Below are 24,701 nucleotides of genomic sequence, written 5' to 3'. Positions count from 1 at the left end.
ATTCTGGATAATCACCACCCACAAACATGACATTATGTTTGCGTTTGTCAATTTACAAACTTCACAGGTCCAAAAATGAGTAAGTCCAACAGAGATGTGCTTCGCTGCGCTATACCATCAGTCAGAGCCTGAGCATTCACCCCCTTGTGGTCCATCGATACTCTCACATACTGTACATATATAGCAAAAATAGAAAGACTCCTCGTGTCCTTCTCAGTGCGTGTGTGCATGCCTTATGAAAGTTGACACACGCGTAGCTGAGGAGGGGCCTTAACATCCTCTACATTATTCAACACTCTCAGAAGTATTTGTTTCTATAGACAGTACCAGTCGATCATTAGGACACCCCTACTTATTCAGAATGAATGGGTGGGTGTGTCCCGACGTTTGACTGGTGCCATATGCAAACATACATCAGCTTATACTTATTATTTTTAATTATAATATAGAATTATACATACATTCTTGTTATACTAAATTCCCTTTGCTAATCGGGAATTCCAACCATAGCACCCCCAACCTCCGTTTATTCATCCTCCTTTCCTTGTTCCTCCAAAGTGCACCTCTTTTCCCGCCGTTCCCACTCAGTCTTCATTTCCTTCGACTAAGACTTCTTCTTGCACAATACGGACTCACAGGGCAGGAGCACACGCCAGATAACACACCTGCTCGACTCCCAACGCGGCCGAGTATTTTTCAAACCCATAAACCAAGCATTTCTATTCATTTGCTGTGAGCTTGCGCATGGCCTGTGATGTTTAATATATTTGGATGCCTTTGCTGTTCAACTGTAAACCAACAATAGTTTAAAGCCATCTACACCTAGTTTATTACCCAGCGTGGGTCACCGATGTAAATCTGTGCATTTATTCCCGTCGTGGCCATGTTGTAAACATGGAGAAATGTTATGAGGGTGATGGTGAGAGGGATATGACGGTCACATCCATCGAGCTGTCCTCACTTTGAGAAAGAAAGGAAAAACTAAAACTGTAGAGAGTAGTTTCCAGGGACAGATGGTGATGACCTTTTTGGAAAGTTTGTATTTGTGGGAAGGATGAGGATGTCAGAGAGTCAGGATAACTGCATATGTAATGAAATGCAATGCAGTATTTTGTTTAAAGAAGTCAGAATAGAACCAGATGATCGAAGAGCTGCAGAAACCAGCAGCAGATCTGTATATCTTGTAACTGTGAATCCAGAGGTCCGGTTGTGGTTAAGGTTGTGTTTTGCTGCTTGAGGTAAGAGGAAGGAGAAGGAGGTGAAGATAACGGTCTCCGTATGCGATTATCCATCTTTCTCCCGCATGTCCAGGGTTTTATGAAGGCTGCGTTTTTTTTTTTCTTGATGAAAAGGCAGCGAGGGTTGGTTAATTGTCTTGTGTGTGATGAGTGTGTGTACATATGCACATGTGCCTCCTCCTCCTCCGCTATGACACCTCACTGCCAAACACTTCCAGCACCAGCGGGGTGAGCTGCATGCTGTGCTCGGGCTGGAAGGAGAGTGAGCGGTACTGCTTGGAGTGCTCCTCATTCAGGCTCCGCAAGTCAGCCAGCTTCTGGATCATCTTGGCATAAAGAAGGCGTCCGCCTGGGTGGTTGACTCGGATGTAGGCCTGTAATGCTTCAGACAGATGGTCCTGGAGCTGCTCAATGCGGGCGTGGTCCTGGACACCAGGACGGTCTGCAATTGGAGAATCGAGAGGGAGGAGTGGAGGGAGTGAGGAGTATGTGTATGGTCAAGTATGAGAGAGGTCACATAGTAAAAGAGGAAGAGTTAGGTGGGGCCAAGGGGAGGGTTAAGAGAGGAGAAAGTGCAGAGGAGGATGAGGTTGAGGTGGGGAGGTGGATAGATGAAAAGAGAACATCAAAGCAAGTTTTATGTTGAGTCTTGGAAATTACAGACATGTTCACAAATGTGCTCCCTGTTGCAAAAGTTTTACAACTACATCTTTTTATAAAAACAGATCACACAAAACAATAGTTATCGTTTCTGCTGGACACCGATATAAAAGGTTTACTGATGTCCAGTTGGAATAAAACCGCTGAATTCTCCTTCATTTGCTCGTTTTTATTTTCAAAACGTGTTCTTGGTGCCCTTACATTGAAATGTTCCAGTCTCACTTAACCACTGCAACCCATGTACAGATTTCCTTCCCCACTTTTTACTCCCTTTATGTTTAAGAAAGTTTAGCAAGAATGTTTCCGCTCAGGTATGCGTTCCCTTAGTATGACCTCACCGTTACCTCAACTCTACAACTCGGCACGTTCATCTTAGATTTCTTTTCTTTATTTATCAATTTTATCATTACACTATTCTTTTTTTATTCATATATATACTATAAATGCTGTTTACACTGCCTGGCCCAAAATAAACTAAAAGCACAGTTCAGAAAGCAGGACTTTAATGCCACTGAGGATCTTTGGGATGTGCTGGAGAAGATAACACAGTGGACCAACTCTCCCATCATCACTACGAGATCTATCAGAAAAATTAATGGAATTATAGATGGAAGTTAATGTTGTGACATTACATGAATGTATGCCGTAATCGAAACTAAAGGTGCTCTTAAAAGTAATATCAATGAAGCATTCTGAGATTCAGTATTCTCAAAAAGGCAGCGATTATTCCAAAATAATTAAAACATTTCCATTCATTAATTTGGAATCTCTTTCTTTAGATGAAAATACTTTGATGCTGCCATTTGCCATAGGTTTATTGACATGTTGGTGAATCTTGAGCACGCGTGGTAACGCTGCAACTTTCAGGAAAACTTTTAAAGCCGTCGTTCCTGTCAGAGATTAAAAAGTCCCGATGTTCGCATTTCACACTTCGTCTTAAGTTGAACAGAACAGGCTCGCCTTCCAGGAAAGGCCTGTTCATATGCAAGCGGCAGCATCGCCTACACAGCCACATCTGTGTGAAACTGGGTCAGAATGGAAACGCAACGCAAACACAAACCTCGAGCCACCCTTTGATGAGATGATGTCAATATCCGGTAAACCTTCTAACAATCTGTACTCGCAATTTTCAAAACAGGCTGAAGACGCAAACACCAGCAGTACCTGGAGACAGCAGGCAGATGGCCATGAGCAGCACGTGTTCCTCCTCGTGCAGGTTGAGTTTCTTCAGACCAACTTGGAACTTCACCAACGGCTCCAGCAGCTCCAGGGTGTGACCCGCTGTGGAGGACGACACAAACATGCTCTCAGTGCTGCGGAGTCACTTACATTTTCTGACACTAATGCAGGAAAACGTATATCATGGCTTACTGACAACTTATGAATAAAAACACAGTTTTAGCAGCAGAATCGTTGCTCTCTCTGTGTATTTATACACTGCGGACAGAGAGCATTACTTCTTGCCCTGCATCTAAAAGTGAACAAGCACAGTGTGTGTTTGTGGCTGCTTTACTGTGTCCATAAAAATACCTGAAATAAAACCTCACAGTGAAGTGCATGAGTGCACAGAAAAGCTGCATGTGAGTAAGCTTTGTACAACTTTGTTACGTAAAACCGAGAGAAAAACAATCTGTGTCATCAACTTCAACAAAGAACAATTTTCGATACTTATTTGCTTGGTTTTTAAATCAGTGAAGTGTGCTTGATGCTGTGGACTTCCAAAGCACTGGGGATATGACGAAGAAAAAGGAATCTTTGTATTGTGTGGGTAGGCAATCGATAATAAGGTCTCTGACATGGTCTGTGTGACGAGTCCAGGTATGATTCTTAAGCTGCTTCATGTGCGGTAAATACAGCCCGTTTACTCCACTGTGGCACTTCTGTGTTTTACGGTGACATCCAACCAACCCTTTGTAACGTCATTGATGCAGTATTTGAAGTCGGGTCCCCCGCAGCTCCAGGACATGTCCTCCAGACTGAATGACTGGTTTGAGCGCAGCATGATGATCTCAATGGCGCTCGACTTCAACAGAGCAATCTGGTCTTCTGCCGTCAGCTCTCTGGGAACACAAACAGCGGCACACAAAGAACGTGTCACCATGCATCACCATGTAAACCGTCAGTCCGTGTTGCTTTTGTAACATCATGGCGAACCACTGCTTGTTATATTGCCGTTCTCAAAAGGGAACTTGTATTTTTTACTTTAGTTAACAGAATAGTACATTTATTCAGCTACACAATGGTCACAGATGTAACTATTATAATCACCTCTCATTCATTATTATAATCACTGAGCATAGACATAAATGTATCTACTAGTAATCCACTTTTTTCTGTTTATGCTTCATGTTCAAAGTTGATTTGTTGACTGAAAATGTAAAGCGATAACTGTCTTAATGTATATTTAACAGGAAAAAACATTTTGTCGAAACGTTATCATCTAAACGTAGGAAATGGTGAAATGAAGAAGATACTTAATCCAAAGAAAAAGTGAGGTGACAAGTGTGTCATTACTGTATTTTAAGTATTCTATTGCTTCTTTTTTCCTTTTTATTTTAATCAAACATCTACAAAAGGGGATTTGAGACGAGCGACATTTGAAAATATAACAGCTGTATGTTATTCCTTCGCGTTAAAGTCTACAAAGCTGTGACTCGCACACGCCAAATTAGTCAGAGCCACAATGGGATTTATTATAAAGATAAAAGGGATTTTCTACCACAAAGTTCAACTTTGCCTCACACACTCAGAAATTATAGTGAGTGTGTGTGTGTGTTCGTATGCCAGTGAGAGAGTATGATAAGCACAGCCATGCATACACAGACCAAAACCAGGTATCACCACTAAATGTCCAAAAGCTGATGTAGTTTATATAATAGATGTAACTTTTTCTTATCTATTATCGACATTCCATTTGTTTTCATTAAAGCCGCAGACAAGGAACTGCTCAGTTTAATTTTCTTTACATTCTTTTGAACAAAATCATGTATGTTTTTTTCTTTCTTTTGTTTAAATTTAACTGAGAATTGAGGAAAGTTTCTCGAAAAAGAAAATGAAGACAAAAACATCTGGTCGCTCTTAGACTTTAAAGTAAGAGGAGAATCAGTGAGGGGGCCATTTTTCGCAAGTCAACACGCAGAGGGCCTCCGGTTGTCATATTTCTGTGTTGTTGGGGCCTCACTCACAATAAGAATAATGCATCTAAACATACTGTTACATGTACAGAAACAAGTGATGCAACGATAAATGAGTATTGTCAATAATTACCATATTTAAGCACTTGAAAAATAAATAAAAAGAAATTAAGTTAAAAATCTCAATATGTCAGTATCGTGATTGTCTTTCACCTTCTGTTGTGTTGCAGATGGCAGATTGCTCTTTTTCTACACTTTTTTCCCCCATTTATAGAGACAAACCATTTATCCCTCTGGAGTGGAACTCCATCTTCATTTTGGACCGATATCAGACAGCTTAACTCAATAATTGCATCATCTTCGTTTAGACTGCACATGCAGACGTTGCGATAACGTCGTTCATTTTTCCTCATCGTGAGAATCTCACGACGAGTGCTGCACATCGACAATTATTCCGTTTCTACCGGTTTCCTGACACGAAGCGCTCACGTATGCACCCACGTAGGAGACGCGTCGTCTCTATTCTTTTCTTCTACGGTCTCCCTAAGTGCATACATTTACAGAGTTATCTCTCAGCTCAGCGTGCATTTATAAAGCTACAGCCTGTTCCAGTACATTCTTGGAAGAGCTTGATTGTTTTCATCTCCCCCCATTAAGGTCCTGCATTCATGTAGGCGGCAAATCATTGTGCTCTGCGTGTAGGTGGGACACACATTCAGGATGCTGTCTCAACACGCTACTGGTTTGATGCAGTACTTTTACTTGACACTAAATCATAGCCAGAATTCAGTCAGACTATACCGGCTGAAACACTGTTTAACGTTGGTCATTTGTGCAACATTTGTATTGTGTAACATTTGTAAAGGTATTTCAATCACAATAAACTATAAAACCTTAATCTTAAGTGCCGACTGATCCAGCGATTGTTTCCAGGTCAACGGATTACTCCTCAATAAAATGTGTCCGTTTCTTCTTGATTGCTGACTCAAAAAGTCAATCCCTCTTCACAAGAGCTGTGGATTTATTCATCCTGTCCATCGGCTAATTGCTTGAGCTCAAAATGTAATTTGTTAATATCTGGTGCAACCAATCAAACAACGGTGAAGCTCGCGTGAGGACTGTTTTACTGCTCTTGTCATGTTTCATTTCTGAACAGGTGACAAGATATTGGGAAACCTAAACAAAGAATTTTCTCAGCCAAACTCAATCGCCGCAATGATTCTGATACCTGAAGCCTGGGATCATCTTGGCAAAGCCGATGACTTTCTGGATGCTGTAAGAGACCAGGTCAGCCAGGTGGGGTAACATGGAGAGCTTAGTGTCCTCCTCACTGGAGTCTGGACTGCTTGCACCGTCCTGGTACATCATTAAGAGGTTGCTGAAGTTCATCTTGGTGTCCACTGACTCTGTTTGAGGATGGGATTTCAGACAAAATGAGGAAAAAGGCGGAAGACTAGAAGATGATAAATACCGATGACAGAAATAACAAGGAGCCAGTAAGAGGTTTATCATAAGAGAACTATTCTAAAGAAGCTATAATACTAAAGCTTGAATGAACTGTTTTAGGAGAGATTTGGGTAAATTTGCACCGACAAATAAATAAATAAGCACAGACATTTTAAACCTTTTAAAAACCTGAGGAGTTGCACGAATGAAGGTGTGCAAATCACTTCACCTCCTGCCATTTTAGTGCCACACTATTACCACAAACTATATAACAGTAACTAAGAGCAGGGCCAATAACATCAGAGACCAAAGATAAATATATCCAAGTCATGGCAAATAAAACAAAAGGATTTTTGACATGAATTTTGTCATAAATTAAAAAGTTAGATGTCTAGCTAAGTTAAAGATTAGTGTTTTTGCTCGATAAAATCTCTAGTGGTACACAGTATGAGAGCGATATTGAATTAAATCATTCGAGCTGCGTCCTTGTTACAGTTAATCTAGAATGATAAAAGCGAACATGGCTGGAAGAAGAATCTCACCAGGTGAGTGGTTGAATGAATCAGAGGAGGCATCAGACAGAGAGTGAAGGGAGGCAGCTCTGCTGGCGCTGCGCGTTACGGGACCTCCGCGCACTGGAGGCTGCAAACACACAGGAAAAACATCAATATTAGCAGATATTTCATGCATCTTCTAGCAAAGCTCATGACGCGTGCGAGTACTCGGCTGACATGCTGACCACACAAAGCTCGGACAGCAGCTGCGGCAGCAGTGTGTGCAGAAGCTTAAGCACACGATTGATAAGAGTGTGTTGAACATCAGGTTTGCCAGAGGCTCAAAAGCTTTACTGTAACTCTGTCCACCCAATGTGTGTTGGCTTATCCTTTTCTTCATATAAAGATCGATGTCAAGAGTTCTCAAAAAAAGTATTCCCATTTTGTGTCTTTCATGGACATATCCAGGTATTTATCTTGAACAATCATAACTATCTCTTATTCTACTTTTTAAAAATGTCCATTTCTTTCTATTCAACTTTTTTTTAAACTCTTCATCCATCTTTTAAATAACTCATTTTTATTTGTCCTATTCATGTACATTTTGCTCCGCTTTTTATCTTATTGTTTTGTAATGAAATCCTCAGGTTTAGATCCACAAAGTTTCAGTATTTCCAGGCTCACCTGTAGCGCAGTGAAACGCCCACAACTCCACATCGGCAAAAACTCAGGAATCTATTATTATTTTACCTGATTTCACTGTGGTTGTGGCTTTCTGCTCACTGTGTGTTTCAGTCACACTTGGCATTAATAATTACAGAGGTTGGGAAACTTTCTCAGACATTCCAGCTAATCCGTATTCTCCATCTCATTTACTTTGGACAATCCAATTGTTGGAGTCCTCTGAGAGAACTGATGCGATTAGGTGAATAACAGAGAGGTAGAAACCACGACAACTCTAGGGTTTGGTTTTTCTGTTACTGGTAACGAGAAAATTGGAAACAGGTGGGTGATGCTTGCTTGTGTTGGTCTGGTTAAAACTAATATTAGGAGCCATACTGATTTACTTTGCCTCAAATGAATGCCCCTGCTTTGTCGGTTTAAACTGTTAAAAGAGTTAAAGCACAGCGCCCATTGCTTTAGGCTTCTTATATACCAAACTGATGCCAAGAAGCTGTGGTGACATAAGACCCCTGTGGTGTCTCCTTAAGTCGCCGGCATCTGGGAAAAGATCATTGCGATTTAAAACAAAGCAAAGACCGCATTAAACTCTTGGCGGGGACGTACGGCTAAGCCTGTATGAGAGGATATAACTGCAGAACGAAGCAGTAATGTCGGCATTATTCAAGAAGAGAAAGAAGAAAATCCTTAACAAAGTGCATCTCGCCGCATAAATTATCTGTTCAGTTTTTAAAATCTGACATATTTCTCCCTGTGGTGATTTGTTCTTAACGTTTGTGATTTTACTAATCATTTAAGCCTGGTGCAGTAACAGCATGACTTATGTCTTTACTTTTTAATTGCTTTGGTGGATTGATTTACTGCCGTTTTCATTAATATTTCACTTTTAGCCAATTGTTTTTAATCAATGTGGTCATTCTTCAAAATATTCTACACTTTGTTTTAATTTCTTGCCTGTCGCTGTTTTTTTTTTTTTTTTTAATCAACACAGTTAATCTGATTTAACAGTTTAATGAAAGCATTAGAGCAAATGGCGTTCACTGACGCTCTCGACATCCGTGACAGTCGATCGTCAGCTTGTGTGTGAGAGTCTTTGCAGCGATGCATTTCTGCATCACATATAAAGTAAATGCTAAATAACCAAGTGATTTCACCAGTGATAAAGGGAGTGTAGTCTGGGTAAAGGACATAATTCTGGACTGCACTGACCCTAAAGCGTGAGAAGTCAGAATAGGAGGCATCGTAGGTCTTGTGGTGAGCTTCCACCAGGGAGGTGATGATTCGCGCCTGCTCCTCATTCAGCCGTGGCCTCATCGCTTCGCGGGCTGCCTCTTCCTCTTTCCTCTTCATGATCATCTCCTTTTTCCTTTGAACCTCCTCATCCGTCAGTATAACTGTAACACAGCAAATTGAGGGAAAGGTAAACACAAATATTTAGCCACTGACTCCAAAGCTGCCCAAACAATGAATGAAAACTATTAAGCAATGACAATGTATGTCGAATCAGTTAGGATGCAAAAAAATAATAATCACGTGATACACTTAATCATATCTATTCATTTTACTTGACCCGTCAGTATTTTCAATGCTGTGGCTAATCTGTGCAGCGTCTCTGGCTCAGTTTATTTAAGCATGTAAGCGTTATTTACAAGATAACTAGCAGGATGGCAGTTTGTATGTTGTGTTCTGAACTGCATTGTAAAAAATGCAAAAAGGCATTTGACTGTCATAAATATCTTGAGTAGAACATCCCAAAACACTAATTGAGCTTAATTACAGGAATGAAGGCTTGCTTCAGAACGGACCAATGCCTCAAAGTGAAAAAAAAAAAGAAGAAAAGTCAGCAGTAAGACTAGCTGAGGTAGATGTAACGTTAGCTCCAGATATTTTCAGCCCAGCTTACATGGACCATACATCTCTCAGTGTTGGCACGCAGAAAAGCTCCGTCATGTCTGCTGCCTTTTTATTTGGCTGATGCAGCGGTGTAGGATATTTAAGTGCCTTTTTCCTTTTTCACGCAGCAGCGCTGTGGTACAGTGACTCTTATATAGGACTACATCACAGGGCTTTTTGGAAATTCCTGGGAATGCCTGCTGCTTCCATGTAGCTGTGCTATAACCTATATTCTAACTCAAATCTAGAATGTTTTCATGCATCTCTGTACAATCCTTTATCAAATGATGTGACAAAACAAAAAAAACGAATCCTTTGGCAATGATAAAACTCACGTACGACCTAAACAATGTTAGAATCGTAATCAAATCTAAAAATTTACATCACTGTATGAGGTCCAAGGCTGCTGTACTCTGTACTTTGTGCCAACAAACCAGTGCCCATCAGTGACTGGTGCTGGTTCAGCCCGTATTCTCTGCTGCTTCTTTCTACCTGCCCTGCCCTGCCCTGCCTTCACTGATTGGATGGGCATTGGGATGCAGTCGAGATTGACTGCTTATTTAGCTCATTACTGCAGCTGCTGAAATGCCAAGTCAGGCTACCGTTGTATGCGGCTGTGACTTTGAACAGCTTGGCTCCGTTTCTCTTGTTGTAAATTCACTTGTACGTTGATCCAGGTTATAGTAATCCTAAGAGCTTGATTAAGGGCAACTGGGCTCCTTTTTCTTGGCTCTTGAACACATTTCACACCCCGTCACCTCAGACTTCTCATCCTTCAGAGAGCCTGCTCGGATGAGAAGTGAAATGTCTTCAAGAGCCAAGAAAAAGAAGTCCAGCTGCCCTTATTCAAGCTCCTAGGTATATTTTATGCATTTGGCCTGTGGTTGCTTTTTGGTTCATGTTTCATTTGGGATAACTTACACCTCTTTGCTTGTACCTGGAAACTGGGCTGGGGTGTACTTTAGTTCTCATTGGTTTTAGGGGTGCTTCTACCTGTGTTTTAAGTTTAATTAGCCAGTGTAGTTTGCTCTGGCAAAGGTTGGACCTATTGGGTATCAGTTTCTTCCTTTTTATGAGTTTGTGCTCTGCAAAAGAGCTGTGGTATTCCTCCTTATTCATTTTAATTCTTAATGCAAATCCAAATAATTTCAAGTCTCTGCGACATTATCAGCTGGTTGTTACTTCATGTTACCTCTGTTTATCCAAGCCTGAGCTGGTTGGGGAAAGTGTGTTTTGAGTTGGGGAAAAGAACTTCCACAGCATCAACATAAGCGTTTTGCTGTGGATAAAAGAACGGGAAAAAAACCTTCATGTTTGTAGTGTTGCTGTGAACATGTGAAACAGTGCTGCCAAAAAAAAAAAAAAAGAAAAAAAGAAAAAAAAAATCAAAACTATGATATCAATATTGGACTCGCATCTTTCATGGCCCGACTGGCACAGCTTCAGCCATCGGTGCAGAGAGGCCACTCAGCATTCAACGCTTGATTCAGTTTACTTTGAGCAACACATACAAACCCCGCAGCATAATATTTGAATGATGCCTCATCAAAACAAAATGAAAGACTAACACCTGCTCAGTGTGTGGCGACTTACAGACGAAGTTAGTCCGTGTTTGTTTTCGTTGATCCCTCTGGGATTACTTTTCATCACCCTTCGTCATCCTCTCATCTCCCACAACATGTGTAACCGGAAAAATCAGCTGGAGCGCACACGTCATTTCACTCATCCAAGCCCGACTGACTGACTGCGAGTACAGACCGACTTATTGAGTGAATTGTCTTTTGAAAAACGGAACTGAATGAACGGATTTACTTTGATTGAACTGAACTTTTGTACAGTTTTGTACTTCATGGCACAGAACATGGTGTTTCTGTTTGAATCTGGAGAGAAAAGCCAATGGAACAAATGGACTAAAAAAAAAAAAAAGGGGGCAAAATTAAACAAAATCTTGCATTTTATATATTGTTTATATATTGTACAACTACAACAACAGAAAAAACACCAAGTAAAAATAGTAAAATAAAAATCTACTTCAAGTATCTCTGTCATCACCATCTGAAGTCTGAGGGTCGCTGCTGAAGTGACGTACTGACCCCTGAATGCCTTGGCCCACAATAATCCCTCGACTCTTTGCCACAGTAAACGATTATCCATGAGGTGCTCAACTATGCAGAAAGACAGCCAGCATGACTGCCAGACAGACTACGACTGCCAAGAAGAGACAGTCTGGTATGGCCCAAACCCAGAGCGCTAGGGTCACTAAAAAAAAAAAATGTTGACAAATCAGACAAACAATCTGGTAGCTACAGAGAAACAGACAATTTTTGACTGTCACACTTCACAGTTTATATTCCAAGAAAGATTTTTAAGTGAGATATGGAGAGAGGAATCGAGCTTCGTTTCCTGGCTCTAATCTCCTCCAAGATGCCTCTTCCCTCGTAGACCCCAGTTTCTTCTACGTGCATTTAAAGATGCCACAAAACACAAGTAGTTCTCATTTCCCACGTAACACACCAAAAGACGCAGGGCTGCTACAGGAAGTGCTGGTTCAACATTGGAAGCACCTCGAGGCCTTTTTAAACACTTAAGCGTGTGGACTGGCAGGTGAGCAAACCGTTAACCCTGTGATAAACTGAAAATCAGCAAAAAAAATAAATAAATAAACCACCTGAAACACCACGTACAGTTACATTACTTTTAAAACGCATGTTTCTATGTTAGTTTGACCGAAATCGCATGAAACTGAACTTCTCAAACTCTGACCACCGCACCCAGATAGCACAGCTTGGGATTGACTCACTCTTGAAAATATATTTCAGTTACACTTAAATGGGCCTTGGTACTCTGCATTTGCTCCAAAGGTCCATCTTTCTGCAGCTTTTTGTAAAAACAGTAAGGACTAAATGTATTGTACAAACATTTGATTTCTGCTGCTCGCATGAACTTGTTTTTCTGGGTGGGGGGGTTGTTGTCAGCTGGCTAAACTTGTTAAATATTGTGACTGACAAGGAGCCCACGTCTACTCGTCATCTCAGGTTATGAAAAGCATTTCAAGACTGTCCCTCTGCTCTAATAAAATCTCATTTTCACAACTGCATTGTCATCTGTGAAGACAGATCATTTAGGTTCGTTAAAGACAACTCAGATATGTGATTATCTCTCACAAAGAAAGTTAGAAGAAGCATGATGTCTTGAACCTTTCTTCACAGTCCCTCCCGTGCCTGTATGCTGGGACAAGGACGTTGGTCCAGTTATAACTGTAGCTTGACTCAACTGTGCACGTAACCATGCTGACTGATGCCTTTTAAAAATGACAACAAATAAGTAGCTGCAGTCTGAAACTCGCATTATTCACAACGGAAAGTACATGTTAAGATCAAAGGTTTAAATACACCAAGTAAATATACAGTTTACAACAACTGCCAATTTAAGAAATTTAGGAGATCCCAGGAAATTAGACAGTACAAAGATCCCACACTTCAGACTAACAACTGGTTTTCCTGGAAACTGGAAACAACTGTAGCTTCATCTGGAGAGGATTTTCAGTGATTGCACTCTAAAAGGCAACTACTGAAGTGATGTTACATAAGCACATGTGGGATTATGCAGGCAGCAACAACAACTACAGGCTTAAAAAGGCAACTGAATAAGTCTCACTGTTTAGCTAACCAGGATTTACTTGGCATTAATTTTTTTTTGTAACCCAATGTCATTAATTAGGCTTTGGCTGCTCTCCAGTGTCCATCTAGGCCCACGTTAGAAAAGGACCGTTGAGAGCCACTCCTTGTGGTCAGGACATCCAAGTATGCAGGGTATAATCATGAATAGGCAGAGTTTGGTCAAAGTTTGGCACAAGTTGTCGAAGCGGCTATTCCAGGGCAGATTGAACAAGGTAGTTTCCAGCCAAGTTTGAGCACTGGATGGCATCATTAAGGAAGAAGTCCGAAAAAAAAAAACAGGCCATCAAAGGAACATCTTGACCACCCTGCAGAGTTTGGCAGGCATGCCGAAGTTTACCAAAAGACAGTCTTGTGTTTGGGAAACGACTGATTGGACGTAATATGGTGACTGGCATGGCACAGAGGAACAAAGTGAGAAATAAAGAAAGGCGAACACTGAGGGGGAATTAATTAAACAAAATAAGGTTTTGGTCAACACATTTAATGCCAGGGACTTGCAAAGAGGGAAAGACAGAGAGCCCCTGTGGACCAACCAGTTAAACACAATAGAGGCGGCTCACACTTCTATTAGGTGTGATATATGTCAAGCAACACTGAGAGTGTGCCAATATTTTCTCACCAATGCCCTAAGCTTGTGATTCAAGTGGGTGAATTCAGGTCAGTCAGGCCTCGGGGCTCCTACACATCCTGCGTGTGACGCAAAATAGCTTATCGAAAGATCAAAATGGAAGCATGCATGGTCACAGGAAGCAGTGAGAAATGACAAACCGTACTGTATCCACTAAGCAAAGTTAAAAAAAAAAAAGAAGAAAAAAATCACTGTCATCTATGAGCACAACAGGATCCCTTTTTGCAATGAATTTGGAGATGGAGCCACTGCTAAAACAGACGTGCTATATTGTAAATAGAGTAAGCGTGTCACCGAAAATGAAGGGCCTATTTACACACTAGACACTAAGAGACCAAGCCTTTTTTATTTTGATCCACACCATACAACATTTTCACTGTTTTTTGTCTATGAAACTACAACTGGAGCATCTGGTAATATGCAGTAAAGGTTGTCAAGGTGACAGAGTAAAAAAGGGTTCTAAGGATGAAGAATTAACTAATCTAATTCTAATCTTGTTACAAATAAACCCCTGCTCAGGCATACAGATCTAGACAAAGATCACAAGCGTAAAAACACACACTCACACACAAGCGGGGAGGTCTTTTCCTGGCATCTCTCTAACATCTGTCAGAAAAAAGGGGCGGGGTGTTTACAACAAGCTCATCTGGCACAGCTCACAGGGTGCACGCAAACACATCAACACACACATAGTTATCATCTGAATGGTGTCCCAACTTAGAAAAGGCTGTAAAAATAAAAGCCTATCAAAAGGAAACCTAAAAAGCTCATACTAATATAGAAAGCAGTTATCTGACAGAAAATATGTTGTCATAAACATGTCATAACATCTTTCGTTAAGAAAAAAAAGAAGAAAAAAAAACTTGAATCCCGACACCAAATCTACACCTCATCCTATTCATCTAATCTCATTCTGGAAATGTCAAACTGATAAAGATTTACTAGAAGAGACCAAGAAACAAAAGTATATATCCTCCTGTTTAAATAAACAAAAGGATATAAGTATTGTTTAATGTGAATATACGTGTGTGTAACAGTAACCAGCTTTATGTACACCCATTAACACACCAGATTACTCAGGCTATAAAGAAAGTTGGTTGCTAGCTTAACTGCTATCAGATGTCCCGTTAAGGGAAACGTTGCCTAGTGCGGCACCGACACTCTTGATTGTGCTGACAGGTACAGTGGGATTGTGACCACGTTGTGCGAGCTTCCCGACAGGTCACCAAGTAATCACCTACTGGTAAGCACCTGTCCTGTGCTAGCTTCGGGCTACGTTCACTCGAGCTCGGCTAGGTGCTAACATTAGCTTGTTAGCCACTGGAGCATACTTAACGCATAGCGGCGAACTATTCTCCACACGACAGGTTATAGTTAGGCTCACATAGACTATATACCACATAAAAATTAAAATAAATTAATTAATTTAAAAAAAAAAAATATATATATATATATATATATATATATATATATATATATATATATATATATATATTTTTTTTTTAAACTAGGCTCACCCCTAGTATCACATTTCTCCCCCAGTTGGCATGTCTGTCCCCACAGCCCCCATCACAGGAGCCGAGCAGAATGAAGGGAAGGGCTCTTTCTGCCGTTGCCCCACATCATGTGAAGCAACAGTTTCGGGCAGAGACCCCCACCCTATATGTATCGTGTGCATGGGAGTTAAGCACACTCAGGCGGCGCCAACGGACCCGCAGGCTTGTGCACATTGCTCCACCATGCCGGTGAAAGTCCTGGAGAGGATATTAAGAATGGTTGTGACAGTTACCGACGGCAGGGACCCTTCTCTCGACGCGTCAGATACCCCTCAGAAGAGCCACGCTACCCATCAGCCGAAAGCCCCGAGGGCCTGGGCGGACATGATGGAGGAGGTTGAGCCCATACCCCCGCTGTTCGAAGGTGTCTTCGTGCAGGAGGAAGACGACAATGCAGATGATGAGATCGGTTCTGACATCCTCGAATTGGGTGACATGGAGGATGGAGAGGAGGACTGTACCTTCCCCACGCAACCCAGAACCCCTAGCTCAACCGAAGCAGCAGCTCCGATTGATAACAACCTGTACGAGGTTTGCAAACGAGCCGCGGTTAAACTTAATATCCCTTTGCCGGCAGCTCAGGACACGGAGGGGGCGGCAAGGGACCTGTACGACGGGAAACGACTCCCTCCGGCCCACTCTTTGGCCAAGCAGCTGCTCCCGGCGGTCTGGGCTGCATGGCCAAGATGAGGGGGTTCTGGTCGAGCCCGTTCAAATGCAAAGCAACTACACAGGGCAACTCCAAGCTGCATGGCATGGCGGAGCTGGGGCTGGCCGAATCCCCGGCTGTGGAGCCTTCACTGGCCTACCACCTCCACCCGAGCCGCAGATCCATCTCAGCGTCTTCGCACATCACCCTGCCCAGTAAAATTGAGTGTACAGCGGCAGGTGTGTATCAGCATATGTACAAATATGCTGCGCAGTCTTTCTGCTCACTAAACGCCATCATGCTGTTGTCGGCTTATCAAGGGGAGATTTTGTAGGAGATGGGCCGACAGTTGGATTCGGGGGTCCCGAACCCGGTGCTGTGGGCCGAAATCTGTGTGGTGAACAATCTCCTTCTGCACTGTGCTGTGCAGGGCTCTGTGGCTCTCCCTGTCCGGACTGGGTGACACTCAAAAAGCGGAGGTCATGGACGCCACCTACGACCCCACCTCTTCGGCCCAGCTCTGGAGAAAATGAGGGAAACCAGCACACAGAGGAAGCAAGAGGGTGAAGCATTCGAGCTGTGTTTGCCTCCGAAAGCAGACCCTACGGCCCCCACCTCGCACCGGTTTCGCTGCCGTGGCCGCAGCAGCAAGGGGCAGACAGGGGGATGCGAGACCAGGTGCCACTCGCGGCCAACAGCAGCCAAGAGGGGGGGAATAACAAGCCCTGGGGCAAGTACTCTTTCGCCGAGGTGGCGGCAAAACTCTTTCCAACCCCCAGGGGGTGGGAAGAAGTGGTCTACCTGACGCACCATGCCCCTCATCACCTCTCCCTCCTCTGACAAAGAGGAGAAGAGAGGAGCTCAGAGCAGCGGCTCCGGTTCGAGTTTCAGGAGCCAGCAGCCACTGACCTCCCACCCCCTTGCTAGTTCAGAGAGACGGGGAAGAGGGACTGTCAAGTTTGCAGCGCGGTGCCCAGTTCGACAAGTGTCACCAAGCACCTGTCATTCACTACAGCCAAGAGCTGTCCCCCCGGGTGTCACCAAACACTCATTGTCAGGTTCCCATGTTTACAGAAATAAGCCAAGCCAAGAGCCGAGGGCAGGCTGTCCCACACAAAAAGATCAAACATCGGGCAGCCCAGGGAGGGAGGTTCATACCTCCTCCCGGCCTCCGGAGGTCGCCATCGCCCGTCTGGAGAGAGGCCTCCTCTGGCCCCCATTTCAGCATGCCACATAGGCTTGGGGGAGAAGTCGGTGGGCCAGCATCCGTTGGTGTGCCGCTTTATGAACGGAGTGCGCCGGAAACTTCCAGACTTCCAGACATTTGTGCGGCGGCGAGTTGGGCTTCACCACATATTTTCGTGAGATTCTATAGGTTGGATGTCTCAGGTCCATCTCGAGCTCACGCAGTGCTGGAGTCTGGTGCTTCAGAAACTGGTTGATGCCATCCCAGTCTGGGTCACTTCGGGAGATTATGCATTCCGGGAGTGGTCTATATCTCCCATAGTGAAACACCGAGCGAAGTTAGAATGTTGGGTTACTTAACCTTATTCCAAGGTTCTTTGATAACAAATTGAGGGGGGGGGGTGTCCTTCCCCACACGTCGATCTGTCTGTCAGAGACAGACACGTTGTGTCATTGGAGCTTCTGTAATGGTCTCGCCAGAAGCAATTCATATAGTGAAACACCTCACTCTATTATCAAAGAACCAGGGATTAAGTAACCCAACAATTTGCAGGATGTAAACAATGAACACAGCGACAACTGAGGAGGTTAAAATTATGACGATATATATATACATATATATGCTCCAACTGAACACCTTCATAATGCCTCTTGTTATGCATTGTGTTCATGTTTGTGGGCCTGTAAAATGGAGGCTTCACAGAGATGCAAAGGGGGATGAAGCAGTCATGTGCACGTGAATGGGTGATAAAAAGCAAGTGTGTTTCTGGGTCAATACTGCAGCCTCCTGCTGCAGGCGTATGCAACAGGATCTGACAGATACATTTTACAGTTGGAATAGGGGCACGATCCACATTTTAAGATATGGTCTTTATACCACATAAGCTGACTTCACTGCAGTCATCATATTCATTGTTGGGTAGCAAGGATCAGGAACAACACAGTAGCAGACAGAAAAAGAAAGAAAGAAATTAGACCAGACGAGGTAGAATAAGACTCTGCACCCACTCCTCTTGTTTGGTACTGGCTCATGTAAAATCTAACTGTACCTAGGCCTGGGGCGATAACAAATTTTGCTGGACAATATATTATCCCACAAATTAATGCCGATAAACGATATTATTGTCAACATGATAATATATCATAATAATGCACCCTTTCAAATACAATAAACTTTTCTTTCTCAGTGTTTTTTTTTACCATTGCAATTGTAATTTCAAGAACTTTTAAATATCCTAAATAAATAAATAAAACAAAAAAAATGGAATCAAAAAATAAAATGGACACTGTTAGCAAAAATTGCACTGGAATTGCATTTCTTTTGCGATGTAGTGAACTACACTTTCTGTGAGCGCACACAATTTTGCCCTGTTCCATTTAGATTTACTTTGTTGACCAAACGCCTCAATGAGTGTTGACTGTCGTGACGAAAGGCTCTGCATCTCGAGGTGCAGTTTTTTTCCCCAGCTGGGAAAACTGTGTCGGGTGGTTATATTTTAGGTGGGCATGCAAGTTTGCTGTATTGCCTTTTTTTGTTGCCACATCCGTTCTTTCTGCTATGGAACAAACGCACCCAAGCGCTGAGACCGAGCACAGAGTGAACCCTCCTGTCATCCAGCCTGCTTGGGGGCGAGTGGCGAGTAAAACAAACACGCATGCACATGGCAATATATCGAGGGCGGCAAAATTATTGAGTTCATTTAAATTTATCGTGCGATTAATTGATTTATTGATTATTGGGCCAGGCCTAATTGTACCTTTCTCTTTCTTGAGCTACCCTACTTTAAAATCATAGAATCTTGATTTATCTATTTCTAATCAGAAAATAATTTCAAACACTGGAGCACAAAGAGCATCTTGACCCTCTTGAATCTCTCATGACCGGAGATAGATTATTTAGACCAGTTATCCACGCTAACTTTCTTGTCTTTTCCAGTTCATAGAAACCTTTCACTTAGTTAGTGGCGCATATGTAGGCACTTTACATGAGGCTCTGTTTGCAAGTCTAAAAAAGCTTTATTAATATTCCTTTTTTTTGTCGCATTAATTATGCACTACATAAATTTAGAAAGACAAGCACATAGGTGACTGCAATTATTATTACGCTGCATGATAGCTGTAATCAGCAAGATTGAATGGAGTGTCCTGCAGTCCAGAAAGTGCATAAGATTTTCCTTGAACCGGTTCTGATGAGATTTACTCAGAGTTTAGAAAGTGAAATTTGCGTTTAATGTCAATTATATGCCAGCTCATTATCATTCAACATTTTCAAATGATGCATTCAACAACTTTAGTACAGGTTTGCAATTCCTCAAATGATTCGGAAGGCAGTCAAGATTTCCATCTGGAAATAAAATATGCTGCAAAAACTCGCAAACAGAGAAAGCGGAGCAGCTGTAACAGTCAGCAGAGTGTACTGTGGGCTTCTCTCTCCCCGATCAACCTATATACCAGCTGTGGCAAACAAAGAGACCATTTAATACTGATAAGATTCTCTCTTTTCCTTCTTTCACTCCTCTCACAGCCTTCCTCATGAATCACAAATACTCCAGTGTAATATGGCTATCTGTGGTCAACAAAGTGGCTATCATTAGTCTGAACCCATCTCTGTTTCTCAAAGACGCATGCTCGCACACACAGTTTGTTCTGTGTGTGTATGAAATGGGTGCAAGACAATTGTGTGTCACTTTGAAGGAGAGTTAAAAAGGTCTTTAATGCCCCTGGCTGCCTTCTTTCCTTCCTTCCTCCCTCGTTCTCGCTTATCCTACACTTGTCATCTACTTCCTGTGGTTATACTGACACACCGCTGTTTGTTTTAAATCTTACCGGAAGGTTATTTACATACATACTGCTAAAGAAAACTGATTTTATTACTCTCATCGATTTGAGTAAATTGGAAACAGTGCCAGTGTTGTGATAAATATTGGATATGGAGATCATTTGTTTAACGCAGAATAAAGACATCCATCCCTGTTAGTCATTAGAAATCAATTGTGAAAAGGTGTCACTTTGGGTTAGCAAGGCGTGAGGTCTCATTTTCCCCTCATGTTGCCTTGTTCTTGTATTACACCCACACCTTGTACAACATGCATAATCGAAATGATAAAGCGCAACATCCAGTCAAACTGCCCTTCAAACATTTCAGAAAATGCTATTTTGGTTATTAAAAACTGCACTGAAGAGAACACCCATCTGTTTAGATGAAAGCAGTAAAAAAAAAACAAAAAAAACACTAATCATCTGCAGCTACTGTGTGACCTAAGACTTAGTTTGCCATATGGTACCACCAGCCTTATGGATATGCATTGTAAACACTATTCCCCCATCTCCTTGCTACAAATAAGATCAGTTTTCACTAAACCATTGATCCTACTGCCTCCTGTTTCTTTTTGAATGTCTTTAAGGATTAGATTACAAGCCAGTTTACTGCAAGCACTAGTCAGACGGACACTAATCTTCAGAAACAGCACCTAAATGAGCATTGTAAGGTTTAATTTTGGAGTAGTTTAATCTTGGGAGCATTAATCATTACACAGACTTAAAATTCTGACTGTTACTGGGATCAGTTTTAACCTTTACCGATCAAAAAGCTGCCCTCCTATGAGTTAGTGTATCACTGGCACTGCAAAAAGGGAAAAATATATATATAAATTATAGAAAATAATGTCAAGAGGCAATGGTTTGTGAGTTAAGCACTGATTGTACGCAGCATCGGAACAGCTGCTCTACATTTCCTCAGATGCATATATAAATATTACATCAAAGGAATTTCTAGCAGAGGCAAAGATGATACATTAACAGTATCAGTACACATTGATCCCATCACAGTAGCAGAGCCTAAGCAGACAATTTAACTGGTGACATTGTACAGCCCCCCAAAAATATAAGAAAGTATTTTGCTTCAGTGTAATCATAGGGAGGTGATAATCAGCAGCAATAATTTGTCAGACCCAGTCGTGAGGATACTTCCACTCATGTTACAGAGACTCCACAAGATTGGTCAAATCTGATATCCCATGTTATCGTAATCCTAGTGCTCCAAGGAGCTTCTTGTGGTGTCGGGAATGCTTCTCGGTTTTCAAGTGCGCCTGTAAACGTCCACTGCGGTCAAGGCTGTGAAAGCTAGTCCATGACAGAAAGTCCTCCTCAGTCTCAAAGTACTTCTTGAACATTCGGGTGTGTTTGGGAACATTATCCTGTTGAAGTATGAATCCTACTCTACAAGGACAATGTAAAAAAGGTGAAGGATATCTCTGAAGAATCAACTTTGCTTCTCCTTAGTCAGGGTGGAGTCCATTCAGTGCAGGTGCCCAGCAGGTGTGCAACTCCAAAGAGGCCAAACGCCCCTGACTTGAACATAACCACTGTCGTCATCCTTCACTGTGGATTTGACACGGATGTATGACCTATCGCTTGTTTGTCTCTGTACATACACAATTCTGTTATTCACAGAGATGTCAGACTTTATTTATCAAGACTTTGTCTGAGCCAGCCTGTGAAATGTTGGAGCGTCATATCCACAAAGAGTTCTGCCTTGTTTTCCCTCATCAATAGGGTTAAGGGACACCACTCATCCACTAACACAAACACTAGGCGGCTCTTATTTGATTGGACATTTACGCTTTATTTCGTGAATTCTATGTCTGTGATAATGTTGCTTTTCTGTTTCTCTGTAAACAACAATGAAAAAAAAAATAGAACGGGGTCTTTTGTTTAAGTCACTTAACTGAAGTAAACTGTCAAAAATAAACCGTGTCCAACCCAACTATGGCATCAGTATAGAATTTGGCCGATTCCCCGTTTGTCAGAACACGCAGTTACTGTGGAACAACAATACAAAATCAACCCTATCAGGATAGCTCACAGACAACCATCGAAGATAGCTGAAACAAAAACATATGCAGCTGACCTTTCTTTCTCAAGCTGTGGCTCGAAGGCATCAGTAACATTGTTTGAATGCCAGAGATCAGAAAAGGTCAACTCACACTCTTTCATCATGCCGATATCAATGCAGCGCTTGAGACGACAGGCTTGGCAGTGACGCCGGTTGTCTTTAGTGATGGTGCAGCTTCCATTGAATGGACAGGTGAAGGAGGCTTTACGTTTCATACTGCGCCTGCAGGAGTGCAAGAAGAATAAAGTTACTTATGTATTGTAACATTTTATTCTCTGTGGTCTTTAGAATGAGGGGAAATCATTTATATTTGTAATGTTATTTTTGTTGGGGCCTCTTTAATAATAATAATATATTCAAGCAATCATGGATGATGAAAAACAAAAAAAAAAAATGTCGGGCTCACAAATGGATTGCAAACTAAACTGCAATGAGCAATGTATTCTGGAAGAAATGTGACTCAAGGAATAAATGACAGACTAGTATAAACAGAATCATGACGTAAATGAGCTTCATGTATGTTTTTGTTTCGCTTTTGATCATTTGTTTAAAAAGATGACATCACTTTCGCCCATGTGCAAAAAATGAGGGTAAATTTGAAAACCCACCCTGAATCCCTAAGAAATATAGCAATTGTGTGCAACACATTTGTGACTAAGACTCAGCGAAAGATGAGAAGAAAGGGGGGGGGGAAGTAAAGTCACCACTGAATGAGTATTGTTCCGAAGCATCACAGGCATGTTCATGTGGCAGGATGGGAAAAAAAAAAAAGGCATGTAGATCCCAAGTCAGATCACACTGATGCTAGGCAGTCGTACACACTCCTCTTTGAACATGCACACAATGGTACTGTGTTAAAGATAAGCATGAGCAGGTAGCAGACTAAAGAAGTCATTCAGCTGCTGATGAGAAATACGTTTTCATCATTATCAGAAAAATTATTTTGGAGAAACAAAAGTAATTGGAGATAGTTTGTAGTTAGTTTAACTAAATAACACCCCCCTCCCAAAAAAAACAAAAAAAACAAAAAAAAAAACAGCTATACATCGAACAGAAAAGGTCATCATCTCTCAACCAAAATATAATAGTTTAGGACTTAAAAATGCACAGATTCAAATGAAAAGTTACAAAATAGCACTGGTGAAGCACAACACAGTAAGCATCCTACCAGCAACTCTTCCACATGGAAAGGCTGCCCGGCTGCGTGTGCAATTTGAAACAAAGAATGCACAAATGTGCAAATGAGTAAACGGGTGAGATGAAAAACCAAGCAGGGAAAGCACACACCTGAAAAACCCCTTGCATCCCTCGCAGGTCATGGCGTTGAAGTGGAAGCCGGTGGCTTTGTCCCCGCACACTCCGCAGATCCGCGGGGCATTGCGGTCGAACTCATCTGGTCCGACCACTGACGTCGTCACCGTCATGGGCTCCATCACTGAGGGCGAGCACAAAAGAAACAGAAGGGATAGATGTTCAATCCCATGTGACACTGCAGATCGACCTCTTGGTCCAGAGTCAAACACACAAAGTCTAAAACGATATCAAAGTGCTTTGAAAGTCTGAAACGTTTACTGTAAAGCCTGCTTCACCCACTTTGATTTAAGATTGAAAATCAGCTCGTATGCCAAGTCCCTGTGCTGTGTGGGAGTCGTTCAGTGAGTGCTATGTGAGGACCTGTGAATTTTCTCTTCTTATACAAACAGGTGTTGGGTTATTAGCATATTAAGCAAAAGGCATTGACAGTCACACTCTGCATCTTGCAGCTATTGGCTAAACCAGTCAGAGATAGGTACACACACACACCCACACACCACACACACCCACAAGAGTGTAATCTACAAACTGTGAAATGACAGTGTTATTGGAAGAAAGGATTAATGACAGAAAAGGCGCTCATTTGCAGAATGCTGTGAAATGGCCAATGCATTTAATACTGCCAGTTCTCCACAGCGACATTTTTTTTCTCCCCCACACATTCACCATCTGGCCATCTCTTATGAAATAAACAGCAGCAGAGTAACACACACTGGCTGGAAACTGTGAGCCAACTAATCCATAACAATCTTTTTCCAAGTGCACCTCTGACTGAAGTTTGACTGAGGAGATGAGGATCCTTTAAGAAGCAGAAAAAAGGGTAATAGGATTTCAAAGTAGCCTCTGGAGCCAACAGAAATGTGTCAGATTATTTGACCTGCCTAAAAAAATTTTTGTATTATGGTTTACTCATTTTCATTTCAAAGCTGGGCCTGAAACTCACTTTTCAAGATTGAGACTTATTCCCTCTTTACCTGCTTCACATAAGATCAAGTCGTACACTGGCAGTTTGTTATATGTATCCAGCAACAGGGTTTCTGCTTCTCACAGCTAATATTTTATTGCTTTCCTCCAACTTGAGATTTCCTCTGAACCACATACAGTCATTTAATTCATCGTTGTTCTCCCTCTTCAAGCTGCCTAAGTGTCGAGGTTTTTCCTTCAGTGGTTACCCTTTCTGTCATTTCCCCAGCATGTCTCACCATTACTTGAACACACCTACATACCTTGAAGTAAGTCTCTCTGCCGG

The 24,701-nt window shown here is 42.0% G+C and overlaps 1 protein-coding gene across 1 annotated transcript in view; it reads right to left on the bottom strand.

Annotated features, from left to right (window-relative positions):
- Window positions 1-1,036: 1,036 nt before the first annotated feature.
- LOC140271333 (vitamin D3 receptor A) overlaps window positions 1,037-24,701 on the bottom strand; it is a 64,703-nt gene continuing 41,038 nt past the window's right edge. The window contains exons 3-10 of the mRNA XM_072366500.1: window positions 23,426-23,573; window positions 22,230-22,360; window positions 8,863-9,047; window positions 7,021-7,120; window positions 6,261-6,438; window positions 3,807-3,958; window positions 3,063-3,179; window positions 1,037-1,680 (exon numbers count right to left, since the gene is read on the bottom strand). Of these exons, the coding sequence (XP_072222601.1) occupies window positions 1,427-1,680; window positions 3,063-3,179; window positions 3,807-3,958; window positions 6,261-6,438; window positions 7,021-7,120; window positions 8,863-9,047; window positions 22,230-22,360; window positions 23,426-23,571 (1,263 nt within the window). The 5' untranslated portion in view covers window positions 23,572-23,573 and the 3' untranslated portion in view covers window positions 1,037-1,426. The remainder of the gene's footprint in view (window positions 1,681-3,062; window positions 3,180-3,806; window positions 3,959-6,260; window positions 6,439-7,020; window positions 7,121-8,862; window positions 9,048-22,229; window positions 22,361-23,425; window positions 23,574-24,701) is intronic.

This window comes from Leuresthes tenuis, unplaced genomic scaffold (genome assembly GCF_036924035.1).
Source record: "Leuresthes tenuis unplaced genomic scaffold, fLeuTen1.0.hap1 SCAF_16, whole genome shotgun sequence".
Classification (NCBI taxonomy): Eukaryota; Metazoa; Chordata; class Actinopteri; order Atheriniformes; family Atherinopsidae; genus Leuresthes; species Leuresthes tenuis.
Note: the sequence above shows the minus strand (reverse complement) of the source record. Positions and strands in the feature narration are given on the sequence as shown.